Below are 20,079 nucleotides of genomic sequence, written 5' to 3'. Positions count from 1 at the left end.
CTGAATTCAGTAGTTCTGGCGCACGGGCTTAGTTGCTCCGTGGCATGTGGGATCCTCCTGGACCAGGGCTCGAACCTGTGTCCCCTGCATTGGCAGGCGGATTCTTAACCACTGCGCCACCAGGGAAGTCCCCTACATGGTTCTTGCCTTCAAAGAGACAAAACGTACACAGCAATTAATATGAGAACAATGTAAGATAGTGTATAATCAAATACTGGAATGTGTAGCACAGGAAGAGTGCTGAGTGGGAGGAAAGAATCAGAGTAGGATGCCAAAGCATCTTTTTCTGCAATTGGCCATAGTAGGTGGTTTTTGTAGCATATTGAATTAGAGTTTGGGGATTCAATTTAATTTAAATTATCCATTCTTTTGAATAATCTGTGAAATGTTTGCAGCATACTTCAGTCTGAATAAGCAAGGCATACATTGCCTAACTTGATTTTTTAAACTAAAATTTATTTTTATTGCAGCATGGCCTAAATACTGTACTTTGAATTGGCATGAGCTGTCTATTGCCTGCTAGTGCCACTTGCAACTGCTGATGAAGTTGGAAGATTGGATTCCATGGCATTTAAATGATTTGCAAAAACACAGGGAAATCGAGAGGGTGCTAGTGGGAAATGTGCAATTATAGTTACTTTTGACACACCTTTGTACATTTGGTTACTCATTTTGTATTTCCAAATAGGTGAGGTTCTCTGTGTTTGGAGATGGTTTATGAGATCATGTCACGGTATCATGTGTAAATCTTTTCCGGAATGTTGCAAAGATGACTTTACACCTAGGAAAGAAATGTTTCAGTATTGACAATGCTACCATGAAGCTTTTGAGGGAAAACATAATGTCCCTAATATATAATTATAGATTAATAATGCTAAACCTATTTGTGATCAAATTGGGGTGCCTTCTTGATAGCAGCTCAGATTTTAATTCAACTGAATTAACTTTTTAATAGTGAAGAATACATTTTCTTGTTGAGGGAATATTCTAAATTGAGAGGGCTTGCGGGGAGAGAGTGTTAGAAACTTTGACCTAGTTTCAAAATGTGTTTTTAGTTAATTCATCTTCTGCAACACTGATGCTAGTTGATCCTTTAGACTAGTTTATAGAGTTTTGTTTTTTTGTTTTTAAATATAAGGAAGTTATGTGATAGAAGGCTGTCATGAAAACCTAGGCTCTTATGAGGCTTTTAGTTGAAATGAAGTAGAGTTCAAATCTAAGATATGATTAATATTCTCCAATACTTTAAGTCCAAGTCCCTGCTAATTTAATAGAAAGTATGTTTGTTATTGTTCATTTTCCAGGATAGTATAGGAAATGTATAGCCTCTCTTCCCAACCCCATCCTCCCTTAATATGTTCTCTGAATGCAGAGAACTGGGGGGCTTGAAGTGGGGGAGTTATATCCATATCTTTAAAAAAGTCATCTTTAGGTCTGTTTCCAGATGTGTCAATAAAATGCATGCTACTGTAGCTTAAGAATTTATTTTTAATTAGCAGGTATTTGTTGAGCAACTGCTATGTATGAATGCAATGTGCTGGAGGATGAAATGAGCAATAGGCCTCAGGGAGGAAGGTTGAAAAATCCTGAATAAACACAGGCAGATGCATGCCACATTTATACATTCCAGTGACCCGCCCGCCTTTTAAAATTGAGACCCACAATAAGAAATACATGTTATGTCGGAAGCCAGTACAAACACTCATATGTATAATTTCATGAAACGTAATGTTTCAAAAAATAATATCTACCCATACCACATGCCTTACCCACAGCTTTTTTCTCTTTTTCCTTTTATTTTAAAATATTTGTTCTGACTCATAAACTTGATTTCATGATCTCATCGATCCAGTGAAGGGTTGTGACCTGTGGTTTGGAAACCAGGTATCTATTTGGTGGCCTGGTGTGGCTGAAATGTAGAGAATAGAGAACATTGAGTGATGCAGTGAGAGATGACGCTTAGTAATTGCTTTGGTTTGTAAAAGCCATCTCTTATTTTCTTTTCCCTAACACTTTAAATAGATTAATGCTTTATTTTCCTTAATTCGGTTCCTTTTTATTTTCTTTCTTCAATAAATGAATCACTTTCTTAATTATTACCATAAATGTGAGATTCATTTGAATTCTTGATAGTCTGTCAATCAGTGGCCTTAAAATTAAATCTTAATTGATTTTTATGGGTAGTTAATATGCTTTATCATAAGCATTAATTTTAGTGTAAGAAGGCTTGCAAGTTCCTATATTAGAGATTAATAACTATACTAGATTTTTTTTTAAACCAGAATATCAAAATTATTATTACTGTTATTTAGCCGGCAAACATGGAAAAGTTTTGCCATGGTAGTCATTAGGTCAAAATAACCCATATTCTGTTGGGAATTTTTCAATGCTGTAGATGTCTACTTTGGCCAGCCATCCTCTTATTCAAGTACTGTTCCAGCATTTTTATTAAATGCTGTTAAAGTTTGGGAAAAGACCTCTGGTGACAGCAACATTGGGAAGTTTATTAAACATTTTGCTAGTGACATATTATGCCATGTGTTTTATGGAATGGAAAAGTCTAATGGACTCCTGCCCTTGAAGAGCTTTATAAACTAAGATAATGATTTACAGGAGGACACTGAACAAGTAGATTGTTTGGTATTTATCTTTTGCATAACTAGAATGTATAGAATGAAGAGGGTGCTTATATGCATTTTGTGTCAGGGTAATCAAAATAAATGTGAATGGTTGTTTCTCACTTTTGTTTTGTGCTTTATTGCTCTCCTCCTTGCCTCAGATAATAATCGGGCTGAGGTGTTATTTGGTTTGATCTTAAATGCTCTAATTCATACAACTGGTAAGGAAAAGCTGCTTTTAAGTTGTTAGTGAATAATAGAGGATTTAAGTGTTGTGAGTAAAGAAGTAATAACAGTCCTCTTATTTTAATTTTGTAATTATTTTCCAGAATTATAAGGAATACTGTCAAATAGTTTTATTCTTAATATACAAGACGCTGCATACAAATCAGGGTTTACAATGCACTTTTCCTTAAAATGTTTTCCTAAGAATACAGTGAGCTGTATACTAAGTGTTCATACTTGATATTCCTTCCAGGATCCAAGGATTCTTCAGCTACAATGTTGTCAAGACTCTTCCGAATGCATGGCCTCTTTGTGGCTTCCCATCCGTGGGAAGTCATAGTGGGGACAGTGACACTGACCATCTGTATGATGTCCATGAACATGTTTACTGGTAACGATAAGATCTGTGGTTGGAATTATGAATGTCCAAAGTTTGAAGAGGTTTGTGAGATTAATCTGATTATTGACTAAATACATTTTGAATTTCTAAAGAGTGTCTCCTTTTAGAGACCACATAATCAAAAAAACTTATGAGTAGAATTTTTATTTCAGTATTCATAACTTCCATTTACTTATATAGTATGGAAATGCACTGGAAATACTTCTCTTTTGCTTTTGGTATACAAATGAGTGTAATTGACTCTACTTGAGAAATATAGCTTTCATAAGTGACTAATAGTGAAAAATGATCGGCTTAAACATTAGATTGTTTAAAAATTAGGAGTAAATTTTTGATTTGCATTGTAATATTTTATTTGACTTGTGCCTAAATTTATATCATGATGGTATGTAAACTAATGATGCATGCAAAATAAAAATTCTTATTTTTGATTTGGATTTTTCTTTTCTATCTCTCCCAATAGGATGTCTTGAGCAGTGACATCATAATTCTGACAATAACACGATGCATAGCAATCCTGTATATTTACTTCCAGTTCCAGAATTTACGCCAACTTGGATCAAAATATATTTTGGGTAATAATTTTATATATTAACCTTTTTGTGTGCTATCAAATCTTTGATTTACTGTGGAAATTTACCTGTTTGTTTAAATCATGTGTGTGGAAATGTGTGTGCTGCATGTATTCAATACTTTTATTTCTTTTTATTCGAGTTAGACATTCTGCTATTTGAGACTTTAATAATCTGGAGAAAATAGTATTATTTCTCTCAGAATATCGTATGGGACTGTTTGTTATTGTGTGTGTAAAAAAGGCTGAAGTTTTTTCAGTTTGCTGAATTTTGTCATTTTAGGTATTGCTGGACTCTTCACAATTTTCTCAAGTTTTGTATTCAGTACAGTTGTCATTCATTTCTTAGATAAAGAATTGACAGGCTTGAAGTAAGTATTTAAGCATAAATATACTTTTTTTTAAAATATATTGTTAAGAACTGTTCTTCTCTATGATATAAAGCATTATAGTATGTAAATTATCAAAAGTTTATAGAAAATATGGGAAAATTTTTCATGTAATCATTTAGCTAATTTTAATACCTGTTAATGTTTTAGTATATATCCTGTCCCACTTTTTTATACTTAAAGAAAACTTCTGAGATCATACTGTATATACTGCTTTATAACTTTTATGCTTTATAATAGTTTATCAACATCTTTGCATGTCCTTAATGCTAAACTAAATTATTTGTAATAGCTGTCTAGTATTCCCCTATCCTCTAGGTTGGATTGTTAGGTTATTTAATTTCCCCCATTAATAACAACATTGTGATAAATGTCTTTGTAGCTAAATTTTTGTTTGTATTCATAGTCATTTTCTTAGGATACATTCCTAGTAGTGAAACAGTGGCTGTGTAGGTTTTTAGGGCTTTTAAGTGCTGTTATCGCCAATTTGGTCTCTAGAAAGGTTGTTCAGTTTATTCTTCTATAGATAGTAATTAATGAAAAAAGAATTGCATACAGTATACAGGTTTCCCCTGCTATCTGAAAGTACACCTTTCCTATGAAACCTTTTGTAAGTGACGAAGCAGTTGCCTTGGGACACATCTTTGAAGGGATGCACACAATAAATCAAGGTAAAGCACCGTGTTTACAGACACAGTTCAAAGCTATGGCAGCTCGGTGCTGAGATGCTAAGTGTAGTTCCCAGGCAGTGCCGTTCTCTCTGTCTGCTCCAGGTACCCACTGCCTCTGTAACGGTTCCCTGCAAAACAAACACTGAATGCTATTTTCTCTTTTCACCTTTTTTTGTCAAAGTGAAAACCTTGTTTGGATTTCTTTTGGTTAGCAAAAATGGTTACTATGTAGGTCTTTCATAAAAGAGAAGTGGCGTAAAGCAAACTTTCGAAAAGTGGGGGACACCTGTATTCCTCTTTTTCCCCCATGGTGATTCACAAGGACACATTTTTTTTTTAACTAAGGATGATATTTTGCTATAGAATTATCAGAAGGTGTTTCTGTATAAATATATTTACATTTTTAACATTAAAAATATTCTTAAATATTTTGAGTGACTAATATATTTAGCTTTGAGGATGCCAAAGGAATATAGGTTATACCTTTTGTTCTGCAAAGAGGTAACACATGCCAGAGCTCATACAAGGCATGGGACGAGGGGTGGGGGGGGAGTTTTGTTTTAGGAAGGGACTTTTCGGTAGTATTTTTTCTTTTGTTAAATAATACCTGATCATCTTGTTTTCTTTTTTTCTTCCCCCAGTGAAGCTTTGCCCTTCTTCCTACTGCTGATTGACCTTTCCAGAGCAAGTGCACTAGCAAAGTTTGCCCTCAGTTCCAACTCACAGGTATTATTTATAAGACATGAATGTTAGTAGTATCCTTTTTTTCAGATTGTTTACATTAATAGGAAAGATTAATAGAGTTTCTTCACAGTTCAAGATTCAGGAATTGCCTGCAATTTTGTCAAGTCCTAAGACTGGTCTTCCTAGGAGCCCTAGGAACTGTCCCATTTATCTGACAACTCAGTTGTAATTCCACAGCTTCTAGAATTTGGAATCTTGCCTATTTTCCTTTTTGAAGTTTTCAGAACGTAAGGTATTATGTCTTTTAGGATAAATTGGAGTATCTACCTAGTGAAACATACCAGAGGACAGACAGGATCTAATGGAAGAATCTCAGGGTAGATTGATTTCTAAACCCCATGAATTAACACTAGCATTATTTCCCATCTAAAGTTTTATCTTGGTGTTCATTAGTCACTTTAAAGAACGTAACATTTTTAATAACGCTGAGTAACAGTATAAAATATCGTGTACTTCTGCCCTGATTATGTATTTGATGAATATTTATGATCATTTGAGCATTTTGACAAGGATATTTAGGTTTCATAATACTAATACGATCTCAGAAAATTTGCAACTAAGAACTTCTGTCAGTGGTAGCCAAAGTATAAAATGTAGGATTTATGTGGGATTTAAATGGCAGGATTAATGCACCACTTCAAAGGACTCTTCCTAAGAAATATCTCGTTCAGTGGACGGGGAAAGCAGGGCAGTGTACATATTCTTCTTTCTTTAGTTCTCTGTATTATCCTTTGTATCTGGAATGCCTGTTAGTCTTAGCATATTGTGTATTTTATTCTTAATATAGTAAATTAGGTTTAGTAGAAGCCCTTGGATGCGCTAACATTTTTAAAAGTTACTTTGTACCTTACCCTCATGATATGTTTGGTCTGTGTTTTAGGATGAAGTAAGGGAAAACATTGCTCGTGGGATGGCAATTTTAGGTCCCACATTCACCCTTGATGCTCTTGTAGAATGTCTTGTGATTGGAGTTGGTACCATGTCAGGTTTGTAAACAGTTTTTAATATATTTTAAAATGAGTTTGTAGAAGAGAAAAAGGAATATATTAAATTGTATCAATTACTCTTAAATTCTGACTTTTAAAAGTCTGACATTACTCTTAAAATTTTTTAATTGTATGAATATGTGGGTATATCTGATCTGACCTTATGTCTGTCTGCTTTAGCAAAAACTTAGTAGGTTACCGATTTCTTTTTTTACATTAATTAATTAATTATTTTAAATATTTGGCGGCATTAGGTCTTTGTTGCTGTGGGCGGGCTTTCTCTAGTTGCATCGAGCGGGGGCTACTCTTTGTTGCAGTGCGCGGGCTTCTAATTGCAGTGGTTTCTCTTGTTGCGGAGCAGGGCTCTAGGCACGCGGGCTTCAGTAGTTGTGGCATGTGGACTCAGTAGTTGTGGCTCGCGGGCTCTAGAGCACAGGCTCTGTAGTTGTGGCGCATGGTCTTAGTTGCTCTGCAGCGTGTGGGATCTTCCCGGACCAGGGCTTGAACCCATGTCCCCTGCGTTGGCAGGTGGATTCTCAACCGCTGCACCACCAGGGAAGTCCCCTGATTTATTTTCACTCTTACTATCTCATCATCTTTTCCTGTGCTCTACTTTTTTGATGACTTTAAGGTGTTTTTATTTGCTTTTTGTTTGGTTTTTAACCAAGATTGTATTCTAGGCTCATTTAGAAAGCATCTTCCAGCCTCCGCTGTTGTCTGGACTAAATTAATGACTTGGTTCCTTGTATTTTAATTGTCATGTAGGAGACAGTGCAAAAGTCAGGAGGTGGACAGATCTAAGTTGGGTCCACCTAACTGAGTGGTTAGGAAGATTTAATCAGACAGTATGCAGTACATCTTAGCACTTAGCCAGCACTGACCTCAACACATGTTTCTTCATTCTTAATTGGATAGTAGAGAATTAGATATTAAATATCAAACACAGGACTCCATTATATAGGACAAAAATTATGGCCTCATATGGAAATTTGCCAGAATGAATATATCATGCTGTTGTCAAGGTTTCCTAATCAACTAAGACTAGATTTTCTGGCTTTCTCATGAGGGTCACACTTAGTTAACTACTATTCTAGTGTATTTCCTGGTGCCTTAGTGCCCTCAATAAGGGGTTTCATTCTTTCAGAAGTGTATTATCTAACTTTTAAGAGAGTAGTTAGTTGCTATTATTAGTTGAGGTCTGTTCACTAGATAGTATGTTAAATATATATAATGTTTCTGCTAACTTTCTGAGGGTAAATTTATTATTTATTCAGTTATTTTACCTGTCATTCAAAGTTTATTTAGCAAAGATTTTTTAAAATTATTTTTTTAAATGTACATTTCTTAAAATTTATTTTTTGGGTATAGTTTTGAGTATTGACAAAGATGTAGTCATGTAACTGCCACCACAGTCAAGAAAAAATGTTTTTGATCAGGTGAAAATATACCTATGTGATTTTATACAAGCCGAACAGTATGTAAGAAGATGAGAGGATTAGCTAGGAACTGGTAGTGGGCTTTGAAACTGATGTGGAAAGCAGTGGAGACTGATGTGGAAAGTAGGGTGATGAGTTTGGTCATAAGTCAGAGCAGTGGACAAAGGAAGTGATTAGATTTGATATTGGAAAACCCAGCTAGGAGGCATTTACAGCCATACAGAAATGGTAAAATTAGGGATTTGGCTTAGGGTAGAATAAAAGGACAGATTTAACACATACTAACTAGGAAAGTAAACCTTTGGAAAGCCAGTAAAAAATTTTAAAAAGTCTTTACTTCTTGGAACTTGTAGATTGGTGCTTCCTCCTTGCAGTAAAAAAGTGGCACAAAGAGGCTGCGCCACTGGGACAGAGTAAGGAAGAATGCCTGAAGAACCTATGACGACAGTAGTTACTGTTGTACAAAGGGAAAGAGTAGGTAGCCAGGTGGTAAAAAGCAATGGTCAATATGGGTTTGATAGTCTCAAGTTTGAAAAGATTACATTTGGCTACTTTTTAAATATAGGTTGTTCATAATGCTTTTGTCATTGTAATTTTGTATTCTCTTGAATTTCTGCATTTGAGGGTAATAGCTATAGAATTTTTAGAAAATACAATGTATGCTTTTTTTCTATTATTTAGTCAAATGATCTATTACGATTCAGAAAATAAAATACAACATTGAGGGGTTTTTTGTATTACTCTAGTTAGCAGTCTTTATGGGAGAAGGGAATCAATTTTTGTATGTATTTCAAAACATTTTTATATTTAATGTGAATAACATCAGAAATACGTTTTATATTTTATATTCGAGTTTATTTGTAAAGAGAGGGAGTAGGATTTGGTAATCTAATCTTTCCCCAGCTCTGTTCCCTTCTATTTGAGAAGATTACCAAGTGATACTGCAAGCATTTTGTAATGGAACACTTGTTAACTTTGGATCTTGGGTTGCCTTTTTGCATTATATCATTTTTCAAACAGATCAATGAAATGAACCAAAATTGTAAGAACATCAGTAGACACCACAGAGGTTATATTGAAAACAGAGCTGAGTAGTACACATAAAATACTTATTATGATACTATATCAGGAATGGTATAACTGGCAGTGTGTTTTTTACAAAAAGTCCTTGGTCCACAGGTGAATTGCTTTTGTGGTGATGAGTGGGATCGGATCAGTAGTATAATGGGGTGGGAGGAGTTTGCTCCATTAGAGTTGACTGTCCTTGATATCCTGTCTCAAAACAGAGTACACCATTTGATCAAAGGGGATGATCAGACGGATATTAAACGCTGCCGTGCCTGGCATTGTGACGTTGGGGACATGGGAGAAGCCAAGGTCGCTGCCCTCGAGGAAGTTATCCTCTGTGTGCTCAGGCTTCACAGCACCTCTGAGTTTCTAATTCTTTTTCCAGTAGATGACAAAGAGCTTAATATACTAATACTTCCACGTATTTGTCTACCTATAGGAAGAGTCCTTGTGATGTATGCAGCATCAGAAATACACATACTGCTTTACTAGCTGATGCATTTAATTTTTCTCTAACCAGGGGTGCGTCAACTTGAAATTATGTGCTGCTTTGGCTGCATGTCAGTTCTCGCCAACTACTTCGTGTTCATGACTTTCTTCCCAGCGTGTGTGTCCTTGGTTTTAGAGGTAAGAGCAGTTCTTACTTATATTAGTAGAAGAGTAATATTTTTCATATTAGTTCACCTAAAGAATATTAGCACCTTCTAACGTAGTGCTCACTTACTTTGTAGCTTTCTCGGGAAAGCCGCGAGGGTCGTCCAATTTGGCAGCTCAGCCATTTTGCCCGAGTTTTAGAAGAAGAAGAAAATAAACCAAATCCTGTTACTCAGAGGGTTAAGATGATTATGGTAATTATACAGTTTTATTCTTCTTTCATTATTTTTAGTTCCAGTATCATATTCTGCTTTTCAATTTTTTTTCCTTCTTGTTGTCTTTGTGCAATTTTTGGCTCTTTCACTGATGTTCCTCTTCCCTTTTTTTTTTCTTTTTCTATCTTTTTTTCTCATTTCTTTGAGGCCCCTGGTTTTCTCTCTGCCCTAAATAGATTTTTCAAGTTCTTCCACTTTATCTCTCTTAGAAAATCTGTTCTTTTTTTGGGAATGTTTTCAGCCTTTCCATGGGGCCATTGCTTTAGTCAGTCACATAGCAAGCCTGGGTCTTTCTTTTCATGGTAAGGGAGGCCATGGGAGGACGGTAGTGTTTAATTATCCAGTTGCACAGGATGAGTTTAGGTTCCATTGATATGCAGAGGATACATGATTTTTACATTTTTATTTCAGTCTCTAGGCTTAGTTCTTGTTCACGCTCACAGTCGCTGGATAGCCGATCCTTCTCCAGCAGACAATTCTAAGGTTTCTTTAGGATTGGATGAAAATGTGTCGAAGAGAATTGAACCAAGTGTTTCCCTATGGCAGTTTTATCTCTCTAAGTAAGTTCCCTGAGCCCTACTTTGTTGTCTATGAATCATAGCACTCTATGCTACTGAGAATTTAGGTGTGCCTTTTGTATTTGAGTAATAACATTTTAATTTGCTTTCTTTTATTCAGAATGATCAGCATGGATATTGAACAAGTTATTACCCTAAGTTTAGCTCTCCTTCTGGCTGTCAAGTATATCTTCTTTGAACAAGCAGAGACAGAATCTACACTCTCGTTAAAAAACCCTATCACATCTCCTGTAGTGACCCAAAAGAAAGTCGCAGACGATTGTTGTAGACGTGACCCTGTACTGGTCAGAAATGACCAGAAATTCCATGCAGTGGAGGAGGAGGCCAGGATAAACAGAGAAAGAAAAGGTGATTTCTTATTCTCTTCATTTTCCATTCTTCCACTGTTGATTTGTCAAGAAGTCGAGTCATTTTTAAAAGGTCAGTGTTGTGAGATTTCTTTTGATCTCTTGAACAGTTGAGGTTATAAAACCCTTAGTGGCAGAAACTGACACCTCAAACAGAGCTACATTTGTGGTTGGTAACTCCTCCTTACTCAATACTTCACTGGAACTAGAGACACAGGAACCTGAAATTGAACTTCCCATGGAGCCGCGGCCTAATGAAGAATGTCTGCAGATACTTGGGAATGCAGAGGTGAGAAAATAAAACAAACTCAAGCTGGTATCTTTCTTAAGAAAAGGAGCTTTTTTATTAAAGGAAGGAAGGAAGTTATAGCTACTGAGTACCTAAGTTCTGGGCACACTGTTGCATGGTTTACAGGTACTGGTCTTATTTATTTATTCCCTACAACCTTGTAAGATAGGTGGAATTTTCTCCATTTTTCAGATGAGAAAATGTAAGCTCCAGGAGGGTTAATTAAGTATGTCCCAAAGTAAAACATCTAGGAAATGGTAAAGCTAGGATCAAGAGTCCAAGATTTACTGACTCAAGTGTCACAGTGCTCTTTCTACTTTATTACTGTTTATTAAAGAGATGAGCAACTGCTGTATTCTCATATGTGTTAAGGCCTAGGAAAGTTTTCACACAGAAATGAACTTCAGAGAAAGAAGAAAGGTTTTGGGGGCTTTTTGTTTGGTTTGGTTTTTTAAAGTAAGCTTGATGCTCCTGAGGAGGCTTATTTTCTTTCTGATGTTTGAACAGGATGTCCTGCCTACAGTCTGCTCATGAGTTAGCGTGACTATTGTGTTCTATCCGTATCTGCTTAGTCTGGTTCATTCCTAATTTATGTGCATATGAGTGAGAACAGATTGTGTTTTTCTTCATCAGTTTCCTTTCCCTCATTCTTATTAACATGTGTACCAGTATCTCAACTGTCATGCTGTATTACAAAACTTATAGGGTGGGTGTCACCATCTTAATTGGAATTTTTTTTTCTATGAACATCACTTGAACAATTTAGTGTTTTTGGTTTAACATTTGTTTAGTTTTCACATTTTTATAAAGAATTTGTCTTTATTTTGATGTTCTTATTTCTACTTAAATCATCTCCTTCTTTAGAACTTCAAATTCCTTTGGGTTCTTAAAGTACTTGTGTTTTAGTTCTATGGAGAGCACTGTTTGTATTAAATGGTCTATTTATTATGAAGAGTATGAAGTATGGTTCTTCAAGTCTTTTTTCATTTCCCTCTATCCAACCCCCTTCTATTTTTTCCCCATTTCTTTAGAAAGGTGCAAAATTCCTTAGTGATGCTGAGATCATCCAATTAGTCAATGCTAAGCATATCCCAGCTTACAAATTGGAAACTCTGATGGAAACCTATGAACGAGGTGTATCTATTCGTCGACAGTTACTTTCCAGAAAACTTCCAGAGCCTTCTTCTCTCCAGTATCTGCCCTACAGGGACTATAACTACTCCTTGGTATGTTATTTTCTTGATTTGAGCAGCTTTGCTTTGTAGCTTTAGTTTTTCAGTCTTTTTCTTGACTTGTCTTTTATACATACATAGTTTTATAAAACATCGTCCTTTTTAACTCATTTTACTGTAATTTTGTATTCTGCTTATGATATAGGTCATCAAAATTAAAAACTATTTTTCCTGTTTTTATTTATAGTCATTACTCAAGACTTTTAAAGAGTAAATAAAAAACTTGGTTGAAAAATACACTAAAGCATTAAGTTTGAAGAAAGTTATTAATGACAAGGGCTGGGTATTTGCTATATAGATTTTCACTTGGTGCCTGACTTTACCTTTTAGGTGATGGGAGCTTGCTGTGAGAATGTTATCGGTTATATGCCCATCCCTGTTGGAGTGGCAGGACCTCTGTGCCTGGATGAAAAAGAATTTCAGGTTCCAATGGCAACAACAGAAGGTTGTCTTGTGGCCAGTACTAATAGAGGCTGCAGAGCAATAGGTGTAAGTTGGCATTTATATATTTGCCTGTTTTAAGATACACTCTAGGCAGTGAGAAGAAATTTGGGGACAATCAAGGACACCTTTTGGGACAAGCAGAACTGTTTTCAGGATTAACATGCTTTTGTAACATACTCTTCATAGCTTGGTGGAGGTGCCAGCAGCCGAATCCTTGCAGACGGGATCACTCGTGGCCCAGTGGTGCGTTTTCCCCGTGCTTGTGACTCTGCAGAAGTGAAGGCCTGGCTCGAGACACCTGAAGGGTTCACAGTGATAAAGGAGGCATTCGACAGCACCAGCAGGTGTGTGGGGGGGGCTTATATGTGCATTTATGTTTATTTCAGAACCAGTGCCATCTTCTAGGATGGCTAAACATAACTGTTAACGTATTGACTGCCTAAGGTGATGTAATAAAATATCAACTTTCAATCCATTCTTTCAAAATAAGTAATATTAATGCTTGGTTGGGATGGAGGGAGCAGAATGTTGATACAAATGAATATCTCCATAAAGGTTAATTAGAAAGAAATAGCGTGAGCTTGCAAGTTTGTGTGTTGGTTTTATAAGGCTCACTTTGATTAGGCTATTACTTTGCCCTACAAGAGTTTTGAGCAAAACTTGCCCTAGGGCAGAATTGCCTGAGAAAAAGATTTTCCAAGCAGGATAGAGGTAAATATTAGTATAGCAGATATACTTTGAATACAAAAAATTAAATTTATAAAGAAGTATAATCAATACAAATGATAACCCCACTATAGTTCAAGCTTATATGCTTGCTTTCATTTGAACTTTTAAAGTTTATTTATGATGACATGACTTTCTGCAGCCCTTCCTTCTTGCAGCATGTAAGAATGAGACAGAGTTGAAGTAGTATTCTAATATAATGTTTAATTAAAGAAGGTACATTTAATATGTAGTCTCCATGAGTTTTCTCTTATGTGTAAAATGAACCAACTAAGGTAGACTTTAACATAACTTCCATTTCCTTAAAAAAGTAAAAAATAAAGTCTTTGCTTCTTTTATTTACAGATTTGCACGTCTACAGAAACTTCAGATGAGTGTTGCTGGACGCAACCTTTACATCCGTTTCCAGTCGAAGTCAGGTGATGCCATGGGGATGAACATGATTTCAAAGGTGAGCATGGATGGACTATATGAGAACTTGCAGGAGTGACTGTCCCTGGAGGGGGGGAACAGACTTGCTCTTTACTTTATTCCCTCTATTCCCTCCTGTACTTTTGAATTTCGTACCATGTACACATACTACTTACTCAAAGAGTTAACTGATTGAAAGATTTTTATTGAAAGGTAAATATTGATTCATGTAACTCATGTTATATAAAGCAGGCATTTGTTGATTGGTGGTGTTTGTATTTGATATATTTAGACTTAACATTGTACATGTTCTGGGTCTACTCAGAAGGGCTGGGAGGAATCTGGGGATTTGTTCTTCAAAACTTTCTTAAACCTGAAAGCTGACCTCTTCTAGAGGCTTCAAGACATATTTAAGAAGCCAAGTTCATGTGTGTATAGCTCCTTTAATTATCTCCTTAGAAGATTGTGTATAGCTTAAATTTTATTCTACTGATATTTGTTGTTTATCAGATAGAAATGTAAAATGTTAAAGTCAATTAGCTAGGCTAATTGTGCTTTACCTGTTATAAGGACTATTCAGAAAGAGAGTATAGTGACTAAATACATACGCTTTAAAATTTTCCAATAAATAGTATAGCAGTTCCTGAAAAAAATAAAAATAGAATTACAAGCAGGATCTCAAAAAGACGTTCGTATAGCCATGTTCATAGCAGCATTCACAATAGCCAAAAGCTAGAAGCAGCCCAAGTGTCCATCAGCAGATGAATGGATAAATAAAGTGTGGTATGTACATACAGTGGAATGTGATTCAACCCTAAAAAGAAAGGAAATTCTGACACATGCTAAATATGGATGAGCCTTGAGGTTCACTTACTAAGTGAAATAGTCTGGTCACAGAAAGACAAATACTGTATGATTCCCACTTAAGAGTTCCCTAGATTAGTTAAATTCATAGGGACTGAAAGAAGGGTGGTTACCAGGGGCTAAGTGGAATGAGGAGTTTAATGGGTATAGAGTTTCAGTTTTGCAAGACAAAGAGTTCTGGAGATTGCTTACACACAATGTGAATGTACTTAACACTACTGAACTATACACTTGAAAATAGTTAAGATGGTGAATTCTATGTTTTGTGTATTTTACCACAATTAAAAAAAACACTTAAATTGCCAATAAGTATGTTTTGTGTTTTTGAAGTGTGAGTTAATTGAATTAATTTAACTTAATTGGAAGTCATTGGAAGGCTTGTTTACATTTTATGTAAATCCTAATGACTTTCCGTTAACAACAAGATTTACTTTAATGTCTGACTTCTCTTTACAGGCTCGGTAACTTGGGCCTTTGGGTAACAATTTAATAACTAGAAGAGGGAATTTATTACATGTTGATGGTGGATTGAGTACTCACTCCCCAGTGACATGAATACAGTATTATATTCTCAATGAGTTTTTTTTAATATTCTCATTATATTCTCATCATCCTATTCATCAATGACTATAAAGAACTCCATTTTCATATCTAAAAACGTATTAGGAAAAGATTATTATAGTTCTTATATTTAGAAGTGTTAGTATTATTAGATACAAATAAAGCCTCTGATTTATAAATAACTGTTCTAATACAGTTTTTGCTGTTGCTGTTTGTTTGTTTGTTTCTGGCTAATAGGGTACAGAGAAAGCACTTTCAAAGCTTCATGAGTATTTCCCTGAAATGCAGATTCTGGCAGTTAGTGGTAACTACTGTACTGACAAGAAACCTGCTGCTATAAATTGGATAGAGGGAAGAGGAAAGTCTGTTGTTTGTGAAGCTGTAATTCCAGCCAAGGTTGTCAGAGAAGTGAGTGATTGGATGACTTTTATTTTGTTAGTCTTTCATTGGATTACAAAATTGGGAAAAGTAATATTAAGGGTTAAGTAAACTTGAATATACGGGTGTGTTTTATCTTATCTCACCCATCTGCCTGTGGGTGGCGTTCACGGAACAGACCTTACTGATAATCTTCTTATTGAGGATGGGGCTTACATGGGGCCACGTCTACACTCCCTTGTTTTCTGGAGGTACAGAAAGTAGATCTGGGTAACCCACTCCTGAATCTTCTGGGGAAGATGTAAGATGTGCACCACTCTGTTTTCTAGGTATTAAAGACTACTACAGAGGCTATGATTGAGGTCAACATTAATAAAAATCTGGTGGGCTCTGCCATGGCTGGGAGCATCGGTGGCTTCAATGCCCACGCAGCAAACATTGTAACTGCCATCTACATTGCCTGTGGACAGGTGAGGGCGCCAGCCTCCACCTTTCTTGTCTTGCGTTGTTCTAAGTGAGATAAGTTTTATATTTTTTCCTTTCTGTTTTTTTAAGGATGCAGCACAGAATGTTGGTAGTTCAAACTGTATTACTTTAATAGAAGCAAGTGGTCCCACAAATGAAGACTTGTATATCAGCTGCACCATGCCATCTATAGAAATAGGGACTGTGGGTGGTGGGACTAACCTGCTCCCTCAGCAAGCATGTCTGCAGGTAAGACACATGGGGCACAGGCTCCAGTGACCTCAAGCCCAGTTCCGACTCGTTGGGATTCTTTGTGTTTCTACCTGATACCACATATCGCTCCCCTCTCTATTTTAGCCGGTCTTTTCATTCGTTTCCCACCGGCCTAATCCAGTGTGTCCAAGTAAAGCATGTTCAGGCACAGGCTTAGTAAATTGAGAAAGTAGATTAAGAGAGCAAATGATTGTTCATCTGCTCTGAGTAAGTGCACTTCCAGCCAGGCTGTGGATGTTAGGTTCACTGTGGTGTATTCCATTGTTAGTACTGGCTGTCAGATCTTGGAAATGTAGTACTTCCACTGGAGCCTGGTTCTATTCTAATGCCATTGTAGTTGCCCTCATTTTAATTGATTGAATAGGAAGTTGTTGCCATGCCTTGAAGGGTGAGTCCTGCTGTGTCTGTCCCTGGCTGCAGATGCTAGGTGTTCAGGGAGCGTGTAAAGACAATCCTGGGGAAAACGCCCGGCAGCTTGCCCGAATTGTGTGCGGTACAGTGATGGCTGGAGAATTGTCTCTGCTGGCAGCATTGGCAGCAGGACATCTTGTCAGAAGTCACATGATCCACAACAGGTAAGACTTAAAGATTTGTTTAATATGTTTTCCCTATACTTAAAATATGCAGTAGAAAAACCTACTTCTCAGATACAAGTCCTAACTTAAAATTTTGCGTTCCTGATATTTTGTATATCTCTCCTTTGTCTTTTTCTGCTGTAGGTCAAAGATAAATTTACAAGACTTCCAAGGAACTTGCACTAAGAAGGCAGCTTGAATAGCCCGACAGTTCAGAACTGAAACACAGGCGTTGGGTTCTAAAGGACTAACATAAAATCTGTGAATTAAAAAAGCTCAATGCAGTGTCTTGTTGAGGATGAATAGACATGATCAGTGAGACGACTGCTTGGTTTTTGGCTCTTTCAGAAAGTCTGAGGTTCTTCTTTCCATGCAGAGTTCTCAGATCTGAGAAGTTTACATGCTTTACATGCTGTGCTCTTTGGAAAGATCTCAACGTGGATATTATGCCTTTATAGTATCACAGATGGTAAGCTACAGCACACTTCTGAAAGAGAATACAGCTGGAAAAACAAGTTTTCTTTTGATAAAATTCTTGGAGTTCATGGTGATCAGTGTGAGATTAAACCCTCCTCCTGTCCACACCCGCCCTAGCCCCAATCCTGGGTTGAAAATGGATTTTTAAATTATACTATAGCTGACAAAACTCCTGATTTCATAGTTAATTTATTAAGTCTGGGTTGTAGACCTTTAAAAAAAATAAGAGCTAAGTTTATTTTTTGTAAACGAATACTTCATTTGGTGCTGGTCTATTTTGATTTTTGGAGGTGATAGGCAACATGATTCTTCAGAAGGGGACCTGCTTTCTTCAGAGGAAGAATTACTCTTATTCCCAAATTACAGAATAATGTGCTAAGCAGTGCTAAACAGTTCTCTTTCAAGAAAAAAAATCACTGCATTTCTCTCTGCAGGCTATTTGTTCAGAGAGGACTCTTGTCTAAATACAAATGTTTGTCTAGATTGGCTATAACATATCTTTCAGCATATAAGCCTTTAAGAAACAGAGTTTTGTGCTTTTTATGAAAGATGCAAGAGCTCTTAATATTGCTTAGACAAAGGTGACTCTGTTTATCAATGACATACAAGTCTGTGACCTCTCTTAGAACTCAGGGGGTAGAAAACACAAGTTTGGAAGAAAATTACCATTTCTTGAAGCCAAGTTTAATTTCTTAAAAGACACTTAAATTTATTTAGCTGAAAAATCTAGGTAGTTTTTTGTAAAGAACTGTACCAAATTTGTATATGTTGTAATAAAGCTTCTTGTGCCAGGAGTTTATTGAAAGCGTTCAAGAAATAAACAAAAATCACCCGATATACTGGTAAAACATTCTAAGCTTGGGCCAGAGAAGGCAGTGTTCTTTAATGTTGTCCAGGAAAGCCTGGCTTGCTTGTTGAGCCTAATGAAGGGGAAGGTCAGCTTTCAGAGCCAGTGAAGGTGCTGTGTGAATGGCCGTGGAGGGAGTGTCCCTTGTCCTGTGGCCAGGAGGTTGGTGACTGAAACATCCACACAGGGCTCTTTGATGGACCCATAAAATCTTCCTCAGGGGGTCAGCAGAGTTGTTGAATCTTAATTTTTTTTTTTAATGTACAACTTTTGTATAAATAATAAAGAACTCCTTATTTTGTATTACATCTAATGCTTCAAGTGTTGGTCTTGGAAAGCTGATGGCTCATGTAGAAGATGGACTCTGAGAAACATTCCAGTAATGCCGTGGCAGTACAGAGAGCCTCTGAGTGATTGTGTCTGCATTGTTGGGGAAGATTGACAATTTCTGTTTTATGTAAAGTTTAAATTGCTTCTGTTGTGACTTTTCATCCAGTGACTTTTTATCTGAATTTTTCATGGAAGTGGCAGTGAGAAATATTTTGAGTCTTCATTTTGGTGACTGTAACCAATATCTTGCTAAACTAATGTTTTGTACAGTTACTAAATTGTATACATTTTGTTATACTTTTTCCCCCAGTTCCAGTAAATTATGAAAAGGAGGTTAATACTGATAAGTGTAATCAGTAACCGTTTTTGTTTGGATTAACCATAGGCCTGCCTGAGACCTGGAAGCTTTAAAGTCTGGCCAGAGTGGTACCCTGTAATTCACACTAGGTGCCCCAAAACCCATTTATCGTTCCCATTGTCTTCTCCCACTCTACAACAGAACAGCAGGCCAGGGTTATACATATATTAAAACTATCTTCCTTATACTTTGAGTAGTTCAGATTTATCATCATGGACTACTTTTGGATATTGGGGGTATGACAGTTGAGAGGAAGAGGCCATAAAGGTTGGGCAGCCAAAACCAAATGGCCATTGCAGGTATGTACATAAGCTGTATCAACTGACAGTACAGCTTATATAGCTGAGGCTGGCCTCTTTAAAATCCCAAATTCTGGTGATTTTTGACTATACTTCTGCCATAGTTAGAGACGTGAACAGGTGTGTATGAGCCACTAAGAACTAAGCCCAGATACTTGAGAATCATTTTGAATTTTTCTCCCAAAATGGCATGTGATCACTTGTCTGGTCGGCCCTCTCGAGAGTGGGGCAAGCTGGACAGGAGATGGGAAAGTTTCGTCCCCTTACTGCTCAGGTGATTTGATGAGCAGTGAGATGCATGTGGCAGCACAGGATTTTTCCTCATCTTTGGAGAGTATGGAGAATTAAATCCAAAAAGAACATCTCACATTGAAGGGTCTGAGCTCAAACAAGAGGACACAGAACAGCAAAACATCAATACAAATCCACTGTGTACAGAAGGTTCAAGTAAGAGCAGTAAATTCACTATAGGAATTTTTTTTCAAGACCAATGTTTCTCAAGCTGTCTTTCTGTTCTGGACATGACTTGAATTTATTAAGAATGAACTTTGCCCAGTTAGCAAAAAGATAACTTCTACACTGCAAGCCAAAAGAAGATGGCAAATGATTTATTTATATCTTAACAGATTCCCTTTTCCATTATGAGAT

General features: G+C 36.5%; 1 protein-coding gene across 3 annotated transcripts in view; it reads left to right on the top strand.

Annotated features, from left to right (window-relative positions):
* Positions 1-19,121, top strand: part of HMGCR (3-hydroxy-3-methylglutaryl-CoA reductase) — a 62,430-nt gene extending 43,309 nt beyond the window's left edge. For all 3 annotated transcript variants that reach the window (XM_060009301.1, XM_060009299.1, XM_060009300.1), the window contains exons 2-20: positions 3,097-3,284; positions 3,707-3,818; positions 4,098-4,185; positions 5,516-5,600; positions 6,499-6,604; positions 9,629-9,735; positions 9,840-9,956; positions 10,389-10,537; positions 10,656-10,903; positions 11,013-11,191; positions 12,223-12,417; positions 12,754-12,912; positions 13,054-13,211; positions 13,939-14,044; positions 15,667-15,837; positions 16,137-16,277; positions 16,363-16,521; positions 16,966-17,120; positions 17,265-19,121. In XM_060009301.1, the coding sequence (XP_059865284.1) occupies positions 3,120-3,284; positions 3,707-3,818; positions 4,098-4,185; positions 5,516-5,600; positions 6,499-6,604; positions 9,629-9,735; positions 9,840-9,956; positions 10,389-10,537; positions 10,656-10,903; positions 11,013-11,191; positions 12,223-12,417; positions 12,754-12,912; positions 13,054-13,211; positions 13,939-14,044; positions 15,667-15,837; positions 16,137-16,277; positions 16,363-16,521; positions 16,966-17,120; positions 17,265-17,319 (2,655 nt within the window). In that variant the 5' untranslated portion in view covers positions 3,097-3,119 and the 3' untranslated portion in view covers positions 17,320-19,121. The remainder of the gene's footprint in view (positions 1-3,096; positions 3,285-3,706; positions 3,819-4,097; positions 4,186-5,515; positions 5,601-6,498; positions 6,605-9,628; positions 9,736-9,839; positions 9,957-10,388; positions 10,538-10,655; positions 10,904-11,012; positions 11,192-12,222; positions 12,418-12,753; positions 12,913-13,053; positions 13,212-13,938; positions 14,045-15,666; positions 15,838-16,136; positions 16,278-16,362; positions 16,522-16,965; positions 17,121-17,264) is intronic.
* The last annotated feature ends 958 nt before the right edge of the window (positions 19,122-20,079 follow it).

This window comes from Delphinus delphis, chromosome 3 (assembly GCF_949987515.2).
Source record: "Delphinus delphis chromosome 3, mDelDel1.2, whole genome shotgun sequence".
NCBI classification, from domain to species: Eukaryota; Metazoa; Chordata; class Mammalia; order Artiodactyla; family Delphinidae; genus Delphinus; species Delphinus delphis.
This window is presented reverse-complemented; position numbering and strand designations above follow the sequence as displayed.